This window comes from Scyliorhinus torazame, chromosome 3, assembly GCF_047496885.1.
Source record: "Scyliorhinus torazame isolate Kashiwa2021f chromosome 3, sScyTor2.1, whole genome shotgun sequence".
NCBI classification, from domain to species: Eukaryota; Metazoa; Chordata; class Chondrichthyes; order Carcharhiniformes; family Scyliorhinidae; genus Scyliorhinus; species Scyliorhinus torazame.
The window spans coordinates 145167165-145190213 of NC_092709.1; the positions used below are offsets into that span (position 1 = coordinate 145167165).

The following is a 23049-nucleotide window of genomic DNA, read 5'->3' on the forward strand; positions in this document are numbered from 1 at the left end:
CATTGGCAGCCATGGTACCATTCACAAAACGCACTGCAGCAAATTGACAACATTTCTTTGACAGCGCCTTTCAAACCTCTGACTTTTACCACCTAGAAGAACAAGGGCAGGAAGTGTGTGGGAACATCAGAACCTGTAAGGTCCTCTCCAAGTCTCAGACCAAACTGACTCAAATATATATGGCTGTTCCTTCATTGTTGCTGTGTCGGTCTTGGAGCTCTTTACCGAACAGGGTTGATGTACCTACGCCACCACAGGGGCTCAAAATGACAATTCACGGATAGGCTGGGACTTTTTTCCATGGAGCTTACAAGGCTTAGGGGTGATCTTATCGAGGTCTATAAAATAATGAGGAGCATAGATAAGTCAACATCTTTTCCGAAAAGTAGAGGAATCTTGAACTAGAGGGCACAGGTTTAAGGTGAGAGGGGATACAAAAGAGACCAGAGAGGACATTTTTCACACAGGGTGGTGAGCAGCTGGAACGGGCTGCCAGAAGCAGTGGTAGAGGCGGATACAATTTTTTTCTTTTAAAAAGCAATTAGACAGTTACATGGGCAGGGTGGGTATAGAGGGATATGGGCCAAATGCGGGCAAGTGGGACTAGCTTAGCGATAGAAACTGGGTGCCATGGACAAGCTGGGCCAAATGCCTGTTTCCATGCTGTAAACGTCTATGACCATTTTCACATGGGCAACTAGAAATGTGCAACAAATATTGGACTTGCCAGCAACATGGGCATCCCTTCAATGAATGAACTGAACAGTGTAGATAGGTTCAATGGATACACATATTAAGTTCCTGACTGTCCAATGATCTGGGAGTGCAATTTAAATCCATTTGGGCTATGGGCGGCATTGCAGCACAATGGTTAGCACTGTTGCTTCACAGCGCCAGGGTCCCAGGTTCGATTTCCAGCTTTGGTCACTGTCTTTGCGTAGTCTGCACGTCCTCGCTGTCTGCGTGAGTTTTCTCCAAGTGCTCCGGTTTCCTGCCACAAGTCCCGAAAGAGGTGTTTGTTAGGTGAATTGGACATTCTAAATTCTCCCTCTGTGTATCCGAACAGGCGCCGGAGTGTGGCGACTAGGGGCTTTTCACAGAACTTCATTGCAGTGTTAATGTAAGCCTACTTGTGACAATAATGAAGATAAAGATAAATATGGATTGCATTAATTGACATCTTCCATCAAGTCCCAGAGCAATTGTTGTAGAATGGTTGACTTGCTGGGTGGTGGGTCTGAAATGTAGTACAAATTATTTTTGAATCTAAATGCAAGAAAGCACCTTTCTGCATTATTCCACTCCAATAGCGAGCTGATCAGTGATGTTGATGGTATATGTGGTGATGACCATGGGCTGTACTCTTTGTTAGAACTCACCAAGGGCTCTGATACTCTGACTCTCACATCTGCTGAGCTTGGCATTGAGTTCTTTGATGGTCTCCTTCTGTTGCATGACGGGATCTTTCAGCTGCAGGACGGTCTCCCAGAGGGGGAATATCGCCCCCTTGACATCGTCCACTAGACAACTGTACTGCATCGTGGCAGAGGACACTGGATCCGTGTCCAGGGAGATGTAAGGTGCAGATGGACCATATCTGGGCGAACTCTTGTGCCGCAGCTTTGGCCAGGAGAGGTCGAGGAATCTACCAAACGTTTTGCGACACATGATTGTTGAAGCGGAGCCGCTGCCGGAAAGGGGCTGGTGGCCGTGGGGAGGGGGACCGCAATGTTTACAGGAGTGACATTTTTAAATGCCCCCATATTAATATTACAGTTTCATTGGCAAGATTGCTCTGATGTCACAAAGTGGGAGTAGCTGCAAACAATTTCAAAAAAAATCCTAGAACTTTTCTCTCCCCTTCTATCAAATAATTGCTCCCTCTAGAGGACTGGATTGATATTTTAGGCTGGATTTTCCCTGCCAGCGTCTGTATGCTGCCATTCTGAAACTCTGCGTTAACGGCTGATGGATGCAGAACATCGTGACCCTTCTACCACCCATGGGTTGTGACACTTGAAAAAACCTGCGCTAGAAGATTGTCAATCGATGGAGAGCAGCAAATAAAGAAAGGTTACATAGGTTACGTTAGTCTAAGCCATCCCACTAGTAATTTGGTAGATTCAATTCACCCAAGGGACTGATCCCAGAAATCATTAACGTGACATAGGCCAGTGAACTAAATCCAATTTGCACTGAACCAAGTTGGTATTCTTAGAATGGACCACATTTTAATGGTTCACTGATATGCAGGAAGACAGTCACACTCTAGAACTCTGCATATAGTTTGCTCACTGTCTTAGCTTGGACTGTGGTGAAAATCAGTGCTCTAATCCGAGAACGACCACCTTTCTCACCAATTTTTGGATGTTCAGAACTTGAGAACAGGCTGTCCAAGGTAGAGCACAGGGGCTGGATGCGGCACACAACACATCTCTATGCGGGAACCTGAGCCTGTGTTCATAATTTTTGTTAACCAGTTAACTTTCGATGCAAGATTCTGCAACGAATGAAGCAGAGACAGTCAGATTTGTTGGGGCAGCGAACAGTGTGCTGAAGGCCGGTGGGTAAGAGAAGTGAAGGTAAGTAGGGATGGGTGCCTGGCTGGGCCACGGCGGGAATGAGTCCCACGTGAGTGGGCCACGGCAGGGGCAGGAACCCACGTGGCATGTGCATTGGGCTCAGTGAGTTTGATATTTTGTCATTTTGGTGGGACTGGGGAGGAGACAGTGACCGGGTTGGGTGTATGTGTGTGGGAATGGGTGGGGGTGAGTGATCGGTGGATTGGGGCATGGGACTGAGTGACCGAGTGATGGGGGTGTGTGTCTGCCTTATGCCCAGTCTCGGTTTTCTCACTCCCTGTCACCGCTGCACACCAACACATACACAGGCACACACTCATACCCACTTACACCAACCCTCCAACCTCCTGGTAATTTTTAAGGCTTTATAACTCAACAATTTATTGCTACAACATTGCTTTACATTTGTTCTGCAGTTCTTTGCTTGAAAGCTCAACGTTTTCTGAAATTTCAATTCATTGTTTTGCCAAACTTTATCTTTCTAAAATTTACTCATCGATCCTTGAGTGAGAAAAATGTGGCCCGGGAGCGGGATGATTGGACAAGCTTGCTTTACAACTACTGCCCCTCAAGTAATGCATAGCATTTTCTTTTCACATGACGTGACCACCAGGTTGAAAAATGTGTTTGTGTCCTGCAGTTCTATTACATTATTCTCTGCCACTGGATTGAAAAAAAGAGGTGTTTACTTATCACAAGCAGCTTTTATTTTGAGGAGCTTAAGATTTTCATGTGCTCTGTTTAGGTTTGAGATTCAGGTTTTAAAATTTTAGCTGTATCCCAATTTCAGAAATAATCTCACTGGGCCTATGTCAAAGCTGGTGTGGTTGGAGCTCCAGCTAACCAGGCTCAGACTGCTTTTTCAGTGTAAACACTGCCACAGTCACCTTGCAGCCTGAATTTAGAATGTATACAGCGCCAACATGCAAGCTATCAGAAGCCATATACTGTGCGCTCTTAAGGAGGATGAGAATGTACTTCATGTGACAAGAGGATTGCCAATGTAAGGGATATCGAATTTTGACACAGAAATGTATTAAAATACTAATTGAAGTCTCCTACTAGTTTTTATAAGAAAAACAACCTGAGAAGAAATACTGAAAAACGACATGTTCTTTTCATCTCTGAGGATTTGGTTACTTTAATGCAAGCTACTGAGTCATCTCCTATCTGTTTACCCCTAAATATTAGCATATACCAAATTACAAAACAATTTAGAAGTTACCCAAATCATGCACCTCTTTTTTCTGAATTTACTTTGCTTCTGTCTACAGGAGACACATATTCTCTGGACCAAACTACTTGCTTAGAAGGTGAACTAGAGTGTGAAATATTACTCTGGAAATTTCAGTTGATTTGGGAATAATTTTTTTTTAAATTCTAATGGAATCCTTATGATGCTGAAGTTTAATTCAATCAATGAAGCAGATTATTTATAATAACTAATGCTGTGATACCCAACACCGTTCAGCGGGTTTGCTTTGAAGTTTATAGAAGTCCACCAAAGACTACACTGCACATATGGAATGTTTTCAAGTATGTGTTTTTAAAAGAAATTATTGAAAAGGTACCGAGAGCCAATTCAGCCTACGAATGTTGCTGACTCTCTCTCTGTTGTGCTAGCTTCTGGCTCTGATTGATAGTTATTAACAGAATCACTAATGAACAAACAAAAATGCATATAATTCCACAGCTTTTCAAAAATAAACCATTTACCAGGAATCAAAATCCTGGTACTTGACTCCAAGTCATTATCTCTTCTCCGCCTCCCATTAAATTAAATTTTAATTCATTCTGTGTTGATTAGCGCAAGCTTTCTGCAAACAGCTGCACTTGTATTAAAATAATACAAGATTATTCCTTCTCTCAGATTGATGCTTATTGGCCATGGGATTTTTGAAGTATTGGAAGAATTTAATCTAATCTTGGTTGATGGGAACACTATGAAATATGATTACACTTAGAACATTTTAAAATGGGGACAGGGTGAAATGCTCGTAGGTATTGCAGAAGTTCCATTGATGATTGTGAGGGTGCTTCCTGGATAACCTGAGACAGAATTAAACCCAAGTAAAGGAATCCTGTGGTACTTGTTAATTGTCTGATTTTGATCTCTGTTTTGTGTAACCAGAATAATTTCTTATTATAAAATATTAAGAGAGCTATTTTCACCAAATAAAGTTTTGTGAAATAACAGCTTTCCTCCTTTGAGGAGAAGTCTTTCACACCAGAATAAAACTTTTTGATCCAGAGAGGTTCAATAGCAACACCCTCTGGATCTCTACTCTTGTCCTTTGTATTGACACAGGCACGTGACCTGTAACTATGGTAATAGTTTTATATCTTTGTGAGCAATTTCTAGTGAGTTCATTGCTGTATAGGCAGAAATGTTCAGTAAGGTAAAATGCTGTGCCCATGAAATTTTTATGCTGTGTCATTATCGTTGATCACGTTAACATGTACATAATGAGCTGCAGTTACTTTGATATATTTCCATATTCCAAAGCCAGTTCAATTCCGTAGCTTTTAATATTTACTGTAGTTTCCTCATTTCATTAAAATCTTATATCCTTGCCGGACAAAGTTTAGGGCAGGAAAGCTCGTGTCAGAGGTTGGACAAATGTGCACATCTAGAAGTGACATTTGCATTTTCTGTCATGCGCATGGCCAAGACCTGTAGCTGAGAATACCACAATTAATGAAGGAAACAGGAGTATTGAGAACTAGGTGAGGGCAGGTTGAGTTTTCAAAATTTGAACCTTGTGAGAGGAGGGGAAGACTGAGAGGAGATGAGGAGTTCCACAGCTTTGAGATCCTTAAATCATAGTTGAACCTCAGGAGACTAAAGTGAGTGTTAATCTTTTACACAGTGGGGATGTAAAAAGAACAGTGGGTGTTTAAGATTATACATTTGATGCTTAGGAATAGCCAGACTCTTTCTGTGCTGGAATTTACTCTCTGAAAATAAAATTCAGAGGTGCACAACTGTTATCTTACCAGTGTGAGAAAATCTACCTTAACAAGGAATGCACATTATCGTTGCATCATGTAGGAATTCTGATTGCATGTTTGTGGTAAATTGCTCAGATCTTTATCAGAAGTCAGACTGAAGAATTGTAACAAAAATTAAATTCTTCAATGTATTTAGCAGTTACAGTGCCTGATTTATGTTTGCATATTTGCAATGCTATTAAATAGCAGATATATTCACACTATAAGCTAACAGCTGTTGTGAAAGATAGAACTGTGAGCCTCGTGTCAACATGTGCTGATTCATGCACATCATTACTTTGTATCTAGTTTTGTTTCTTTCATCTGAATATTTAAGCTATTGATGGAAAAATTGTTCCCGGCCTTTTGTGAATACTGAAACATTGCTTGAAGCCAGACTGTGACAGTGCTTGAGGAAGAGGCAGCTGAAGATCCACAAGTGAGCAGCTCAGTCTCTTCAGGGTTATTGATTAAATAATTATTGAGGGTTGGGCGAAAATAACAAAACCAGACAAAAGGTGTCTTGGAGATCTTGGGCAGTAATGATGATGCCTGTTGCTCTCAGAGATGAAAAAATTCATGTGATTTGACCTTACAAAGTTCAAGCAGCTCAATAAAAAAATAAAATTATTTTTCACAGGACCGCACAATGGTTGGAATGACCCTCCAGCTCTCAATAATAGGATGCCAAAGAAAAAGATCATGGTAATTTTAAAATGTTAATTTTTTCAAAACTAGTTATTCCAAACCATTATTCAGATACTGAAGCAGTCCGTGTCCATGTGCAACATGATCTGGACAATATTCAGCCTTGGGCTGATAAGTGACAAATAACATTCACACCACTTAAGTGCCAGGCAGTGACCATCTCCCAACAAGAGAGAGTCCAATCGACATTCAATGGCATTACCATTGCTGAATCCTCCACTATCAACATCCTAGGGATTGCTATTGACCTGAAACTGAACAGGGTGTGCCATATAAATACTATGGCTGCAAGAGCAGGTCAGAGGTTGGGAATTCCGTCATGAGTAACTCCCCTCATGACTCTCCCAAGCCTTTCCACCATCTACAAAGCATAAGTCAGGAGTGTGGTGGAATACCCTCCACTTGCCTGGATGAGTGCAGCTCCAACAACCCTCCAGCTCAACGCCATCCACGACAAAGCAGCCCACTGGTTTGGCACCCAATCCACCGCCATCAACATTCACTCCACCATCAACGAACAGTGGCAGGAGTGTGTACCACCTTCAAGGTGCACTGCAAGAACCCACCAAGGTTCCTTAGACAGCACCTTCCAAACCTGCGACCTCTATCACCTAGAAGGACAAGGGCAGCAGTTGAGTGGGAACATCACCACCTGCAACATCCCCTCCAAACCACACACTACCTGGACTTGGAATTATGTTACCATTCCTTCACTATTGCTGGATCAAAATCCCAGCACTGAGCATGTAACTACAACACATGGATTTCAGTGGTTCAATAAGGCAGCTCTCCACTTTCTCGAGGCCAATTAATGCTGAATGAATTTAAAAAAAATTCTGCCATGACACATGGTGCGAAGATTAAGTATAAGATTAATCATAAAATTGAGTAGAGTTAGACAGCGAGAGTTAATTGGACGAGGACAATTTAATCTCCGCCATAACATTGTGCATTCTGTTGTTCTTTTTATATTTTTATCCATGTTTATATTGGCACTATGTAAACTTGTGACTGTTAAAACACACTCTTATCAGAGGAAATGTCACACTGTCCTTGCTTGAGGGAGACTGAAGTTGCATCTTGATAAATTCCATTCAAATGGGAACATAGGAATTTGTAACAAATGCAATTGTAAGAACTGTACAATGTCGTAAGTTTCTTCATAGTTAAAGATGGGGCTATGGTAAATTATTATTTGAAGATAAAGGAAAAAAACTGAATGCTGGAAATAGGCAGCAGAATAGTTTTGATCTGACCACATGCGTGGACCAAATCCTTTTTAACTTAAAGTACCCAATTATTTTTTTCCAATTAAGAGGCAATTTAGCATGGCCAATCCACCTACCCTGCACATCTTTGGGTTGTGGGGGTGAGACCCACGCAGACACGGGGAGAATGTGCAAACTCCACACAGACCGTGACCCAGGGCCAGGATCGAACCCAGGTCCTCAATGCTGCAGGCAGGAGTGCTAACCACTGCGCCACCGTGCCGCCCTTACCAAATCCTGGTGAAAGGTCATCTCAATAACGGGGACACATGCCTGTGTTTCCAATGGTGCAACATGAGCACCCACCCAGCACTAGGGTTTGGAATCTTTGTGCATCACCTGCCACTCCAGGAGGTACAACCATAAGCTGCCTTTGGCTCGAAGACTGCAAGTAATCTAGGGAATGAACCACACTTCAGTAGTTCTGTTTTTATACTCTAAATGGCTAGATTTTACATGCCCGAACGGGGCGGGTTTTTGGTAGGGAAGTACGTAAGACAGAACCCACCATCTTCCCACCCACCCCTGAGCTTCCCTCTCTTAACGTGGTCAGTGGGCGGGTGCTGAAATTGGCAGCCCAATCATCATTTGTAAATAAATAATTGAGAGTCAATTGAGATTGTTTAACAGTTCAATTAGACTCTAAAGTCACAGAATTTACAGTGCAGAAGGAGGCCATTTGGCCCATCGAGTCTGCATCGGCCCTTGGAAAGACCACCCTACCTAAGCCCACACCTCCACCCTATCCCCACACTTCTATCCTATCCCCACACTTCCACCCTATCACCGTAACCCCACCTTACCTTACCTTTTTTGGACACTAATGGGCAATTTAGCGTAGCCAATCCACCTACCCCTGCACATCTTTGGACTGTGGGAGGAAACCGGAGCACCCGTAGGAAACCCACACAGACACTGGGAGAACGTGCAGACTCCACACAGCCAGTGACCCAAGCCGGGAATCGAACCTGGGACCCTGGCGCTGTGAAGCCATTGTGTTAACCACTATGTTCCCATGCTGCACGTGCAGTTGGTGAGGGCAGTCCTAATAATTTTTAAAGAATGAAAAGGAATGGGGGTGCTATCTTCGAGGAGCACTCTTTGCTCATCGGGGGCAGCCCCCCAAGATGGTACCTGCCCACATCTCCCCTTTCCTTTCAACAGAATCTTTCCATATCTGTTCCTAAAATGACCAAACCCTCCTCGCTGGACACCTCACACTTGCCTTACTCCAGGCTGCATTGGGATTTTTTGGGTTGACTTGCAGGCCTGGCAGCAGCCACTGCAGAGCACTTAGAGCTGCTGGCCAGTTCTGTGCCATGAAGTCCCACTGCAAGCCAATTCAGCCCCCGTCCCGCAGTAACCTGTAAAACATATAAGTGCTTAGATCTACTTGAAGTGAGCACTGAAAATAAGACTGCACTCAGGACAGGGAGTCCCTGAAACAGCAAATTCAATATCATTACAGGAGAAAGTTCATTCCTACAAAGAGAAAGCACAAGTTAGGCACTTATATCCTTGTATCAGAGCTAATGATAAATGTTCTCCATGTGCAAATGGCGATGAGCTTGCTGTATATTTCCAGTACTTTCTATTTTAATTTGATACGTCTTTATGAATTCATCACTTGAATGTTGATTATTTATAGATAAATATCATTTTTAGATTCCATTAGAAAATGCAGAATTTATTTTTTGCTGCACTGTTAAATTATCATCTCTAAAAGCCACAAAGTTGTGAATTTCCAATAGTTACTGCAGAACCTTAGCTGTTTTTCAACTTATTAAGCAATCCATGATGATTATTTTTTGTTTAATAACTGTCCATTCATCATTTTAATCTATTATATTGTGTAGGTGCCAGGCAACTTTACTCCTCCTGCACCCATCACAGCTCCCATAATGAACCCAGTCGCAGACCCTCCGGCTCCAACGCAGCATCAGCAACCTCCCCCTCCCCTGCAGAGTTCGTTCCAGACTCCTCAGCAACTTCCAACTCAACCAGGAGGTCAAAGTCCCTATCAGGGAATATTGCAGCCTGGGATGCAGCCCACACTACAAACAATGATGCCAAAACATAGCACGGAGGAAGCTCCAGGTGCACCTACTGGTGATATTATGCAGGTACAACATTTTCTTTGGATTTTAAACCTATGTATCACATACAAGCAAAAGATGAGGTGAGATTTTTCTCTCTGGAGGGTCATTGGTCTCTTTCCCAGAAAGCAGTGGAGGCTGAGTCATTCACTTTATTATCCAAGGCTGAGGTGGATAGGTTTTTGATCGTCAAGGGAGACGGAGGTTATCAGGGACAGACAGAGAAGCGGACTTGTGACCACAACCAAGTCAGCCATGATCTTATTGAATGGCGGAGCAGGCTTGAAGGGCCAGATGGCCTACACTTGTTCCTATGTCCTAACCTCCTATGAAAACCTGGCTCAGATGAAATCTGATTAACCCATTATCACAAATTTGATCCAGGATGGGAGAATAGAAGATTTTTAAAAATTTAATTCTTATGCAGTTGGAAAGACTCCATTATAGCATTTGCTTTTAGTTTATTTAGAACAAACTAAACTCTTTCATTAAAAATGAGAAAAATACTGCGGGCAGAGGAATCTGAAACAAGAACACAGAATGCTGAAAACACTCAGTAAGCCTGCTTGCCTGCATCAATCAAGAGAGAAAAGCTTTCATTTGAAATTCTTTCATGCTTTGCTTCCTACTTCCAAAATACTGCCATCATCTATTCCATTCCAAATTAGCATTTCTTTATAACTAAGATGGCTGAATGTTTCAAATAAAGAAACTAAAGAATGATCCAGCCAAACATAAAATAGAAATACACCAGTCAGATGTCCAAAGAATTTGGTTGCATTAATGGAGACAGTAGAGAGGGCACAAGCCTGGAACAAAATATTGATGTTGGACTGGCAGAATAATCCTTTGTCCTGCTCTCTTTGTTTAATGTGAAGTTAGTATACAAATATTGACAAAGTTTTTTAAAAGTCAAAGAAAATATCTTTTTAAACTTTTATTCTTCAACTACAGAACTCCACCTACATCAGCAGAACCCTGCCCAATTACTCTATAAGTATTTTATAGACGTTAAGTTGCTTTTCAACTTATTTCCTCCTTCCAGTTATGCAGCAACTTCTCAATACAAGCTGCTGGCTTTGGCAGATGTTTTTTTTAACAGTGCCTTCTCCTACACAGTTGTCTATGTAGAGAACCGAATAATAACCTCTCAGCTGCAGCAGTCGAACTTGGTTGCTACAGCCAAACTTGATTGTCAATGCTACCACTGTAAATGCAAGTTTTGAGATGTATGTTGGTAAAACTGGGGTTGGTGCTGCATATATCTGATGAGCATTTTAGTAGAAGGGAGAGGCAATATATACTCAATGGTGTCGTTCTAAATAGTGGGCAGAGGGACACGAGGGTTTATGTAGGTAGAATTTTCACAACTGATCAGGTATATTGAGAGAATAGTTGGCAAAACGTGTGGGATCTGGGGCATCATAAAATAGAGGTATTGAGTAAAAATGCAAGGAATTAAAGCTGAATCTTTTATAAAGCATTGTTAGGCCGCAACTAAAGTACTGTGAACTGTTCTGGTCATCACACGTCAGGAATGATGTGAGGGTTCTGGAGAGGACATTCACCAGAATGGTTCCAGAAATGAGGAAATTTAGCTGACAGGCTAGTTTGGAAAGGCTGGATTTGTTGTTCATGGAGCAAGGGAGGCTGAGGGGAGATCTGATATAAGTGTATTATTATTATATTATTTTATTATTATTATTATTTTATTATTGCATTATTATTATATCATTAAGTCTACATGATTATGAGAGTTTAGACAGGTAGATGGAGGAAAAGTCTTCCTGTTAACTGATGTTAAAAGAATAAGGGACATAGATTTATGGTTTTGGACAAGGGATACATATGGGATATGAGGAAGAACTTTTAAAATATGGTAATGACCTGGAATTTGATGGGCCAAATGACGACTTGCGCTGTAATAATTCTGACACTATTCTTCTACTTGCTCAGCCAGTACAACCAGTAACCACTGAGAAAATTGCCAAGAAACCCATTCCAGAAGAGCATGCCATTCTGAAGATCATATTTGAAGGATTGATTCAGCGATGCATGACCGCAGCCACTGATCCTGTACGTGCTACACACAGTTCATTTCATTTACATTTGAATGTGTAGATAATAGGTTGCGTTATTGATCTTGTGCTAAGACCATACCGCCTATTTGTAGGCTGATTGCCCTTTGAGACTACTTGATAGACATTTCTTATGAGTAAAAGCAAATTACTGCGGATGCTGGAATCTGAAACCAAAGAGAAAATGCTGGAAACGCTCAGCAAGTCTGGCAGCATCTGTAGGCAGAGAAAAAAGCTAATGTTTTGAGTCCAGATGACCCTTTGTCAAAGCTCTTATGAGTTATTCAGTAATGTGCATAGTAGCTCCAGTGACAAGGTTGTAAGTCTTTTTAAAAGTACATGAGTCTTTATGTTGTACTGCACCATGAAGATGACATTCTGATGGCTGAGGAACCAAATATTTTATGTGGTGCAACATTGATTTATATGGTTCGGGGTTTGATTCCTGCCATCAGTTGAGTTTGCTGATTTTAACTTAAATGTGATATTTATACTCCAATTGTTTTCCTTATATCTGGCTGGGAAAGGATAGATTCCAGTAATAAACTCTCAGTTGCAAAGTGCATCCTGTGTAAATGTTAAGCTTGGACTTTGTCATGATGGTACCCAGGGTAGAATGTGCTGCCAGCAGTTTCAAACACTTAACAATGGAAATTCAAAGGGAGGTGCATGAAGGATGCTACAACTTTATACCTCTTTCAGAGTGAATAAATCGGGAGAGAAAATCAGATGGAAACTTGAAATTAGTAAGCAGGAAAAGTATAATTGTGCCTGTCAGAATATTATAGTATACTTAGTTAATGATTTTTCTGTTGCTATTCAGTTGCTAACTAGATCGTAAAACTCTGTTTTTCAGCAAACCAAGAGAAAGCTGGATGATGCAAACAAGCGACTGGAATCTCTGTATGATAAGCTACGGGACCAGGCGGTGAGTATTGTAATATGAACCACTTGCCTTTTATATTGTATTTTGCTACATACTGTGCCCCTCATTTCCTGAAGTACGGATCTTGCATAACCCCAGAATGGAGTTAGGTTTTTTTTCTCCCTCATTCCACAGAAACAAATATGTTATCTGATGAGTTGAGAATATATTTTCTGATTTCCATGCCAGTTGTATTTCTCCACCATCCCCTTCCTACCTTTTGTTATATTCACCCTCTTCTGCAAACAGTGACATGTTTGAATACAGCTACTTAGGTCACAGCCATCCTCTGCTAATTGCTTTCCTCATTGAGGTAACTTTTGAAGTCCACACTTCCACAGGGAAGCTCACAAAATGGTGCACAGTCCACATCTGGATTTATGATCTGTGATGCCAATGGACAAGACTCCTTGCTGTTGGAGAAGAACCTGAAGTGGAGGGGGGAGAATCCAATTGTTATCATCCACATAGAAGACAACAACATGGGTAGAACTAAGAATGAGGTTCAGTGGAAAGAATGTGTGATAATTGTTCTTAATTGATGAACAGAACCTCCAAAGATAATCTCTAGACTATCAACTGAGCTACACACAGATTGGCCTGGGATCAAGGAGATTAGAGGATTAAACATGTGCCTCAAATTGGGGGACATTGACAGCGGTACTGAGAAAAGAGGGCGTTGTTCAGTTGGAAGCTCCAATTAAACAAGGCTGAAGTCATCTTCCTGATGAATCATGTACCAGCAGGTTTGAAAGGAGCTTTCGACTAAAATACAGTGGGGATGGGTAAAGGGCGACCAGGTGAAGGGAAATTTAGGAATCTAAAAAGAAAATTTGAGGCAGTAAAACAGTGTAGCAATTTGGGTAAAAACAAGCAGTATATGGCAGAAAGGGGTAATCGCGTATCTGTAAATCAGGACTAGGCAGAGAATAATGACAACAAAATAAAATTAAAGATTCTTTATCCGAATGCAGGAAGCATTCATAACAAGGTAGATGAACCTGCGGCACAAATAGAACATACAACATAGAACATTACAGCGCAGTACAGGCCCTTCGGCCCTCGATGTTGCGCCGACCTGTGAATCCACCGTATCACGTTACCTTGTATCCCATGGGGATCTTGTCAAAAGGCTTTGCTGAAATCTGTGTAAGCTACATCAACTGCATTACCTTCATCTACATACCTGGCCACATGTTCAAAAAACTCAATCAAATTTGTTAAACATGACCTCCTTCTGACAAAGTCATGTTGACTATTCCTGATCAAACCTCGCCTCTCCAAGTGGAGATGAATTCTCTTAATTTTTCAATTAAGGGGCAATTTATTGTGGCCAATCTACCCAACCTGCACATCTTTGGGTTGTGGGGTGAAACCCACGCAGACACGGGGAGAATGTGCAAACTCCACACAAACAGGTGACCCAGGTCCGGGATCAAAACCTGGTCCTCAGTGGCATAGGCAGCAGTGCTAACCACTGTGCCGCTCTTAAGTAACTCACCATCCTGACTTGGAAATATATCACTGTTCCTTCACTGTTGCTGAGTCAGAATCCTGGAACTCACTCCCTAACAGCACTGTGGGTACACTTACACCTTGGACTGCAGCGGTTAAAAAAGGCAGCTCACCACCACCTTCTAAGGGCAACTAGGGATGGGCAATAAATGCTGGCCTAGCTGGCGATGCCAATACCCTATCAAAAGAATGTTTAAAAATCTGAAACCGTCAGGGCCGATTACATTTTGGATATCAGATAATTTTGGTTTTCATGCACTGCATATAAACTTACATGAAAGTAACCTACGCCTAGATTAGCCATAGTCTAAAGCAGGCTTGTCCAACCACTTTGGCTCTGGGGCCATATTTGCATATTTTTCTTACTCAAGGGTCAAAGAGAACATTTCAGAAATAGGTTTGGAAAAACAATAATCTGAATTTAAAATGTAGTGCAATGCTGTAGCAATAAATTGTTGATTTTTAAAAAAAGTAAGCAGTAAGAATTACCAGAATTTTGGACGGTCAGTATGGGGGTGCATGTGTGTGTGCATAGGTGTGCGGCGGTGAGAGCGAGAGAGAAAACGGAGACTGAATAATAATACAAGGTACCTGTAAATTAGTTTCTTTCTGAGTTCACCACAACTTGAGATATAGTTGAGTATTCTTTGTCTGTAAAACCAAACACATTTAAAACCCCACATTTTTTAAACCTCATTGATCTTTAACATGGGAAGTCTAGTTGTTTATCTAGCGATAGTTGACGGTTAGCACTGCTGCCTATGCCACTGAGGACCAGGTTTTGATCCCGGACCTGGGTCACCTGTTTGTGTGGAGTTTGCACATTCTCCCCGTGTCTGCGTGGGTTTCACCCCACAACCCAAAGATGTGCAGGTTAGGTAGATTGGCCACAATAAATTGCCCCTTAATTGAAAAATTAAGAGAATTTATCACCACTTGGAGAGGAGAGGTTTGATCAGGAATAGTCAACATGACTTTGTCAGAAGGAGGTCATGTTTAACAAATTTGATTGAGTTTTTTGAACATGTGACCAGGTATGTAGATGAAGGTAATGCAGTTGATGTAGCTTACACAGATTTCAGCAAAGCCTTTTGACAAGATCCCCATGGGATACAAGATAACTTGATACGGTGGATTCAAATTTGGGGTAAGATCAGTAAGTTTGTGGATGACACAAAGATTGGCTGGGTGGTTAACAATGAGGTGGAGTGTCTTGGGTTACATGAAGATATAGACGGGATAGTCAAATGGGCAGAAAAGTGGCAGATGGAATTTAACCCATGAAAAGTGAGAGGTGATACACTTTGGAAGGAGTACCATGATAAGAAAGTACCATGATAAGGAAGCAGGGGCTGTTTAGCACAGGGCTAAATCGCTGGCTTTGAAAGCAGACCAAGGCAGGCCAGCAGCACGGTTCAATTCCCGTACCAGCCTCCCCGAACAGGCGCCGGAATGTGGCGACTAGGGGCTTTTCATAGTAACTTCATTTGAAGCCTACTTGTGACAATAAGCGATTTTCATTTCATGAATGGCCTGGCACTGGGAAGTTCTGAGGCATATTTGTCCATAGATCTCTGAAGACAGAAGGGCAGGTTAATAGGGTGGCGAAAAAGGCATATGGGACACTTGCCTTTATCTTTATCAATCGAAGCATAGGTTACAAAAGCAGGGAGGCAACAGCTGGAGTACTGTGTGCAATTCTGGTACCGCATTATAGGAAGGATGTGATTGCACTGGAAGGGATGCAGAGGCAATTCACCAGAATGTTGCCTGGGATGGAACATTTAAGTTATGAAGAGAGGTTGGATAGGCTTGGGTTGTTTTCTCTGGGGCAGAGAAGATTGAGGGGTGACCTGATCCAGGTGTATTATGATGGGCATGGACAAGGTGGATAGGGGGCAGCTGTTCCCCTTAGTTGAAGGGTCAGTTACATGGGGACACAAGTTCAAGGTGAGGAGCAGGAGGTTTAGGGGGGATTTGAGGAAAAAAGATTTTTACCGAGTGTGGTAGAGGCGGGTTGCCTCACATCCTTTAAAAAGTACCTGGATGAGAACTTGGTACATCATAATATTTAAGGCTATGGGCCAAGTACTGGCAAATGGGATTAGCTAGGCAGGTCAGGTGTTTTTCATGAGTCAGTGCAGACTCAATGGGCCAAAGGCCTCTTCTCTGTATTATTCTGTGGTTCTGTGATCTCTGCTACCACAACCTAGTAGATAGTGAGTTCCAAGTTATTACCACTTGCTATGTAGAACGCTCTTCCTCACATTTCACCTGTACTTCTTGCCCAAACCGAAATCAATGTCCTCTAGTCCATGTCCTAGCAGCTAATGGAAACAGCTTTTCTTTGTTTACAATATCTAACCTGTCATAACCTTGTGCGCCCCAATAAGATCACCTCTTGATCTCCTTTTTATGGGCAACACGGTAGCACAGTAGTTAGCATTGCTGCTTCACAGTGCCAGGGTCCAAGGTTCGATTCCTGGCTTGGGTCACTTCTGTGCGGAGTCTGCATGTTCTCCCCGTGAGAACTTCATTGCAGTATTAATGTAAGCCTACTTGTGACAATAAAGATCATTATATAAGATTATATTGTTCCAAGGAGAACAAGACCATAAGACATAGGAGCAGAATTAGGCCACTTGACCCATTGAGTCTGCTCCGCCATTCAATCATGGCTGATATTTTTTCATCTCCATTCTCCTGCCTTCTCCCCATAACCCCTGATCCCCTTCAGAACAAGCCCAGCTTCTCCAAAGTAACCTTGTAGCTAAATTCCCTCATCTCTGGAACTATTCTGGTAAATCTCCTCAGCATTCTCTTACGTACCTGTCATCAGGAAAATGCTGGAATCTATTACAAAGGAAGTCTTAACAGTGCACTTAGATAGTATGATCCAACAGAGTAACAATTATTTTACGAAAGCGAAATTATATTTGACAAATTTATTACATTTGTTTGAAGATTTAACTATTGGGGAGATAAAGTGGACCAGTGAATGTAATAGACTTGAATTTCCAAAAGGCATTTGATATGATGCCAGGCAAAAGGCTCGTATGCAAGATTAAGGGCTTATGGAATTGGCAGTAATATATTAGTATGAATGGAGGATTGGTTAATGGATAGAGAGCAGCAAGTCGGGATGTTTTCAAGTTGGCAGGCTGTAACTAGTGGAGTGCCGCAAGGAGAAATGCTGATGCTATCAGCTATTTACAATCTATATTAATGACTTCGACAAAGAGATCAAGTGTAATATATCCAGGTTTACTGACAATACAAAAGTAGGTGGGAATGTAAGCTGTGAGGAAGACGTAAAAAGACTGCAACGGTATATCAACAAATTGTGTGTCGGTAATATTGTTGTAGATTGAGTGTAATGTCAGGAAGTCCAAAAATTAATTGATTTGGTAGTAAAAATGAAAAAGCTAAATATTATTTGGAAGGCATGAATGTTAGTCAGAGAGACTGAGATGTACTCTTGCAAGAAACACACCGTTAGCATGCAGGTACATAAAGGGAGGCAAATTGCAGTTGGCCTTTATTGCAGGAGGATTGAAATAAGAAACTTTTCCTACAGTTATATAAGGATTTGGTAAGACCACACTTGGAATATTGTGCACCTGTATGGAGGCAGTACAGCAAACGTTCGCTAGGTTGATTCCTGGGATAGGCAAGTAGTCCTAAAATGAGAGGCTAGTAAATGATACCTATAGTCTTTGAAGGCTAGAAGAATGAGAGCTAATCTCATTGAAATGTACAGGGTTTCTGAAAGGACCGTGACATGGTATTTTCTTTTCTTTTCTTTTTTCTAATTAAGGGGCAATTTAGCGTGGCCTCTCCACCTACCCTGCACATCTTTGGGTTGTAGGGATGGCACCCACGCAGAAATGGGAGAATGTGCAAACTCCATACGGACAGTGACCCAGGACCAGGATCGAACCCGGGTCCTCAGCACCGTGATGCAGCAGTGCTACCCACTATGCCACCATGCTGCCTTGGGCCATGACAATGTAGACACGGAGATTGTTTCTCCTGGTTGGGACATTTGGAATGTGGGGGAAGAGTCTCAGGACAAGGGGCTTAATCTTTCGAACTGAGATAAGAAATTGCTTCGCTCAGAGAGTGTGAGTCTTTGGAATTCTTTACCTTAGAGGGTTGTGGAAGCTCCCTCATTGAAAATATTCAAAACTGAGGTCAATAGATCAATAGATTTGGATCTCTCTGCGAATAGAGGGATATGGGGACTGGCAAGGAAAGTGGAGTTGAGACAAAAGATTAGCCATGAACATATTGAATGGCGGAGCAGGCACAAGGGGCCATTGATCTATTTCTACTCCTATTTCTTGCTACCAAGCTACATTAACATGGTGGAAGGAGGAGGGGAAGCGTCAAAACCTAACTCTGTCCCCCTCACATCCAGTGCTCACACGTAAATTCTAACATTCTACCGCTGGATTGGTAGAAGAAGCACGAGTCTTATTTCAAATTTTTTAGTTGCTGAAGTGAAATTGAAAGTCAGTTAACCATTTTTGTGGATAAGATCCTGCTATCATTTAGCTGGTGAGATTGTGATTTAAATTTTACAGCCACGACCCTGATGCGATCCTTATTTGTATTTCCTTTTTAATTACTGTTCCTCCCTTTCAGAAATCTAGGGCTGGATTCTCCGCACCCCGACGCTGAAATCGCGTTCGGAACTAGGGCGGAGAATCCAGTTTCATGCATGAAATCGGGACCGGCACTGGTTCCGCGATTCTCCGCCCCCCCGCCCCCCGAAAAAGCGGTGTACAACCTACAGCCATTGCTCAGTCAGGCTGCCATAGATCAGAGGTCTGGGGCTGGGCCTTTATTGTGTGGGTGGTCGGGGTCGAGCGAGTGGCCGATCTGGGGCACTATTTCCGCGGTCCAGATTCGGGGTCTGAGTCCGACATGGAGCACGGCGCGACTGCTGGAGGCAGCCGCCGTGCACATGTGCGGTCCATGACTCGGACAAGCGGGGATCCGTATCGGCAGCTGGAGCTGCGAGCTCCATGACAGCTCCCTGCTAGTCCCCTGCAGGGCTGTGAATCTGTGGCCTTTTGACGCCAGTGTTTCTGGCGTAAAAGATCACAGTTTTCATGGCGGCATGGGGACATAGTCCCTGAACCAGAGAATCCAGTCCCTGAAACCTGAAGGAAATTAAGCATTGTGCTTGTTGTTATCTGATGGTAAACCCAACTTCAGTGAAATTCAAGTTGCAAGCACCACTCTGCTGTATTCCAGCCAGCCCACCTCATCATTTGGTGGTGGCCACGCTGCTGGAGCTTTGTTAACTTTTCCATTTTGATGAAGTCTGGATATGATGATGAGGCGTGTGGAGGGGAGGGAGTCTATTCCACAAATAATATATTGATGTGGAGATGCCGGCGTTGGACTGGGCTGGGCACAGTAAGAAGTCTTACAACACCAGGTTAATGTCCAACAGGTTTGTTTCGAATCACTAGCTTTCGGTGCACAGCTCCGTCCTCAGGTGAAACCTGTTGGACTTTAACCTGGTGTTGTAAGACTTCTTACAAATAATATATATATGTGTAGAAAGTTTGATTTGCAAGCTTTGAAGGCACCCTTTGCCACCTGTTAATTAAGAAACACTTTTTTTTAAATTGTAATCACTATAACTCAAACCACCCTCTTGATAGTGGTGTTGAAAGGCAGGTTCTGATCAGGCTGGTGTTTGAGCTGGGGGTAGTGGAAAAGGAACTCCAATCTTGTGGAAACATTTTCAAAAGACAATTCACTCAACAAGTCTTTTGGCCCTTTTTTACTGCATCATGTGAAAGAATTATGCAGAGTAAATTTCCCACAACCCACTCTACAAGTCCTCATTTCTATCTTAAAATATTGCAGCTTGCAGCCTCAGCCAATAGTTTCCCAATCTATACTTGTCAATCTCGATGCACTCATTCCAACTAACCTATTTCATAGAGCGATTTGTACTTTCCCTGTCACGGTTTACCACGTTGGAATGTGAAAAACTATTTGTTTGTCTAGTGTGTTTATTTATCTCACTTTTTTGATTTCCTTCGCTTACCTTTCCATTCATTCCTCTTCCCTCCCTCTGCGCACTTGTGCTCTCTTCTTCAGTTAGAAGAGTGTACAGTCCCCACCACAAATGCTCTCCATTTATCTTTGTTGTTGACTCTTATTTGGAGTTGTGCTTTGAGCATGAAGAGCTTTCTAAAGCCAGTCGACCAGATCTTTAATTTGGAGTGAGACTCATTTATTTCCCTTTAGAACTGCGACATATTTTAAAGATTAATTTTCCAATGACCAACAGAAAGAACTGAACGACACGCTTTCACTTTTTAAGACTATCAACTATTAAGGTAACAAAACAAACCAAAGTCAATATTGATCAAATATTAATTCACAGGTAGCTAATGCATTGAACTAAAGAAAAGGTGCTTTCACATAAACAAAGACAGACAACAAAACTACGCCTTACAGAACCCTTTATTGCCTTATCCCACGCTTCTGGCAGAGACAGCATTAATAGACCTGTCCCAAAGCCACTCGCAGCTCTCCTGTAGTGGGTCCCCCCCCCCAAACCACCAACACCCTCAGCCCCCACCAACACCCTCAACCCCCACGCCAAGCCGAAACTTCCACTTGGCATGGAACATTTATAATTTTTCTCCGATACAGTTATCCTTAGTAAGGTATACCTTCAATGAATCTGTGTTCCTTCAATCTTCAAGAGCCCATCTGTCTGTTCCCTTTCTTTTGAATGGAAATGACTCTCTTAAAGCATCCTGTTTGGTCGTCAACTAAAAACAGTTCTCTCTGCTTTTCCACAGTAGTAGCATCTCAAAAGACAGCTGTCCTTTTTCTGTGGGACACCGGGGAAAGGTGCTAATTTGAGTTTTCCATTCCCAAGACAACTAGACCAAATGGGCATTTCTCCAAACTGAGAATGTTCTGCTTTGTCTTAAGTTAAAGGGGACATTTTAAAACATAATCATCTTGTAAAGTTCTGTGTTCATTACCCTTAACAATAAGCACAGCTTCATTTATTTTTTTTAAATAATAAATCTCTCAGTTTCCTCACTGACATCTCCTGAAAAAAATCCTTTCGAAGCCCTCTCGAGACTATTAACAATAGCTTGAATGGTACCAAATAGTCTCATTACTAGTGTATTAGCGACGAGATCAATGTTGAGTCGAGGAATTTTGTTCTTGATATTAACACTTTCCTTCATTTCTTGCAGCTATCACCAGCTATAGTTGGTGGTTTACACAACATAGCAAGGAGCATTGAAACTCGGAACTACAGTGAGGGATTAAACATCCACACGCACATAGTGAGCACCAGTAACTTCAGTGAAATCTCTGCATTTATGCCGGTCCTGAAAGTGGTTCTCACCCAGGCTAATAAACTAGGTGTTTGATATGAAAGTCTTATTTGAGAAAAGTAAGCTATATATTTTGAAAACTAAATGTTGGCCAAACCTATGTTGGTTAAGATTGAAATCAAAATCTGAGCAAAGACAATTTGAATACCCATGATTAATGGATGTACGTTTAATTCCATGTTGCATTTTTTGGCTGTCGAACCACAGCGCCTTCATATAAAAGAGGCAAAACATTCCAATATATAATCGGATATATATGAATCCAGTGGCAATGCACCCTGATCTTTTAAATCTGTCTATATTGCCTGTTTTTAAAAAAAAACATTAAATTATGTGGCCTACATAGGAAAAATGGAATCCGTACAGTATTGTAATAATCTAGATGCATGCATTACTGATCAAACTAAAATACAGGTTTATGTGCCACTGATTTATTTAGTGGCAGAGTATACTTTAATAGAAAGAAGTGTAGGGCTTTTTCTAGAACCAATACAGACTGGAAGAATATGCTATATGGATTGGAAGAAGACGTTTGATTTATGGCTGAGACTCTGGAAAAAGTTGAAACAGCATCTCGTCTTTCCCCATGTTCAATTTTATGATTCAGAAACACACCTACAATTCATCTTTTAAATAAACATTAATTTATTTACATGTGTTGTCTTTTATTTTCTGTTGAGCTGGTCATAACAGTCAGACAGCTGAATATTGGAATTACTTTTGACAGATAGTGTCTTAGTGTTAACAGTGGATTCAGGAGCCTGCCATAGCTCAGGATAATCCTGCTTTGTGTTCTTTTTTAGATCTTTCTGTTGAGTGGTTAAAGTGAAAAACAAATGTTGTGTTTTTTTTTTTTTTTAATAAATGTTTTATTGAAAATTTTTTCCCAAACAACAATTTTTCCCCTCTTATAAAGCAAACGCAACAATAACAATACAGAAATTTTAAACAATACACAAGTAACAAAACCCCTTTATCTTTGACCTAAACTAAACCCCCCCTCCCCCCCCCCCCCCCCTCCCCCTGGGTTGCTGCTGCTGGTCATCTGTCTTCCCTCTAACGTTCCCCTAGGTAGTCGAGAAATGGCTGCCACCGCCTGGTGAACCCTTGAGCCGATCCTCTCAGGGCAAACTTTATCTGCTCCAGTTTAATGAACCCCGCCATATCATTTACCCAGGCCTCCAGTCCGGGGGGTTTCGCCTCCTTCCACATGAGTAGGATCCTGCGCCGGGCTACTAGGGACGCAAAGGCCACAACGTCGGCCTCTTTCGCCTCCTGCACTCCCGACTCTTCCGCAACTCCAAATAGAGCTAACCCCCAGCCTGGTTTGACCCGGGCCTTCACCACCCGCGAAATCACTCCCGTCACTCCCTTCCAATACCCTTCCAGTGCCGGGCATGCCCAAAACATATGTGCGTGGTTTGCCGGGCTCCCGCCACACCTCCCACATTTGTCCTCCACTCCAAAGACAAATGTTGTGTTTTGCTGAAAGATG

The 23049-nt window shown here is 42.1% G+C and overlaps 1 protein-coding gene across 9 annotated transcripts in view; it reads left to right on the top strand.

The window, feature by feature from the left end:
- Positions 1-22206, top strand: part of sec31a (SEC31 homolog A, COPII coat complex component) — a 162391-nt gene extending 140185 nt beyond the window's left edge. For 5 of the 9 annotated variants that reach the window (XM_072496351.1, XM_072496356.1, XM_072496355.1 and 2 more), the window contains 6 exons: positions 3857-3895; positions 6214-6278; positions 9406-9672; positions 11602-11721; positions 12580-12651; positions 21411-22206. In XM_072496351.1, coding sequence (XP_072352452.1) covers positions 3857-3895; positions 6214-6278; positions 9406-9672; positions 11602-11721; positions 12580-12651; positions 21411-21590 — 743 coding nt within the window. In that variant the 3' untranslated portion in view covers positions 21591-22206. The remainder of the gene's footprint in view (positions 1-3856; positions 3896-6213; positions 6279-9405; positions 9673-11601; positions 11722-12579; positions 12652-21410) is intronic. The other 4 variants (XM_072496353.1, XM_072496358.1, XM_072496360.1 and 1 more) reach the window with 1 other exon arrangement.
- Positions 22207-23049: the final 843 nt, after the last annotated feature.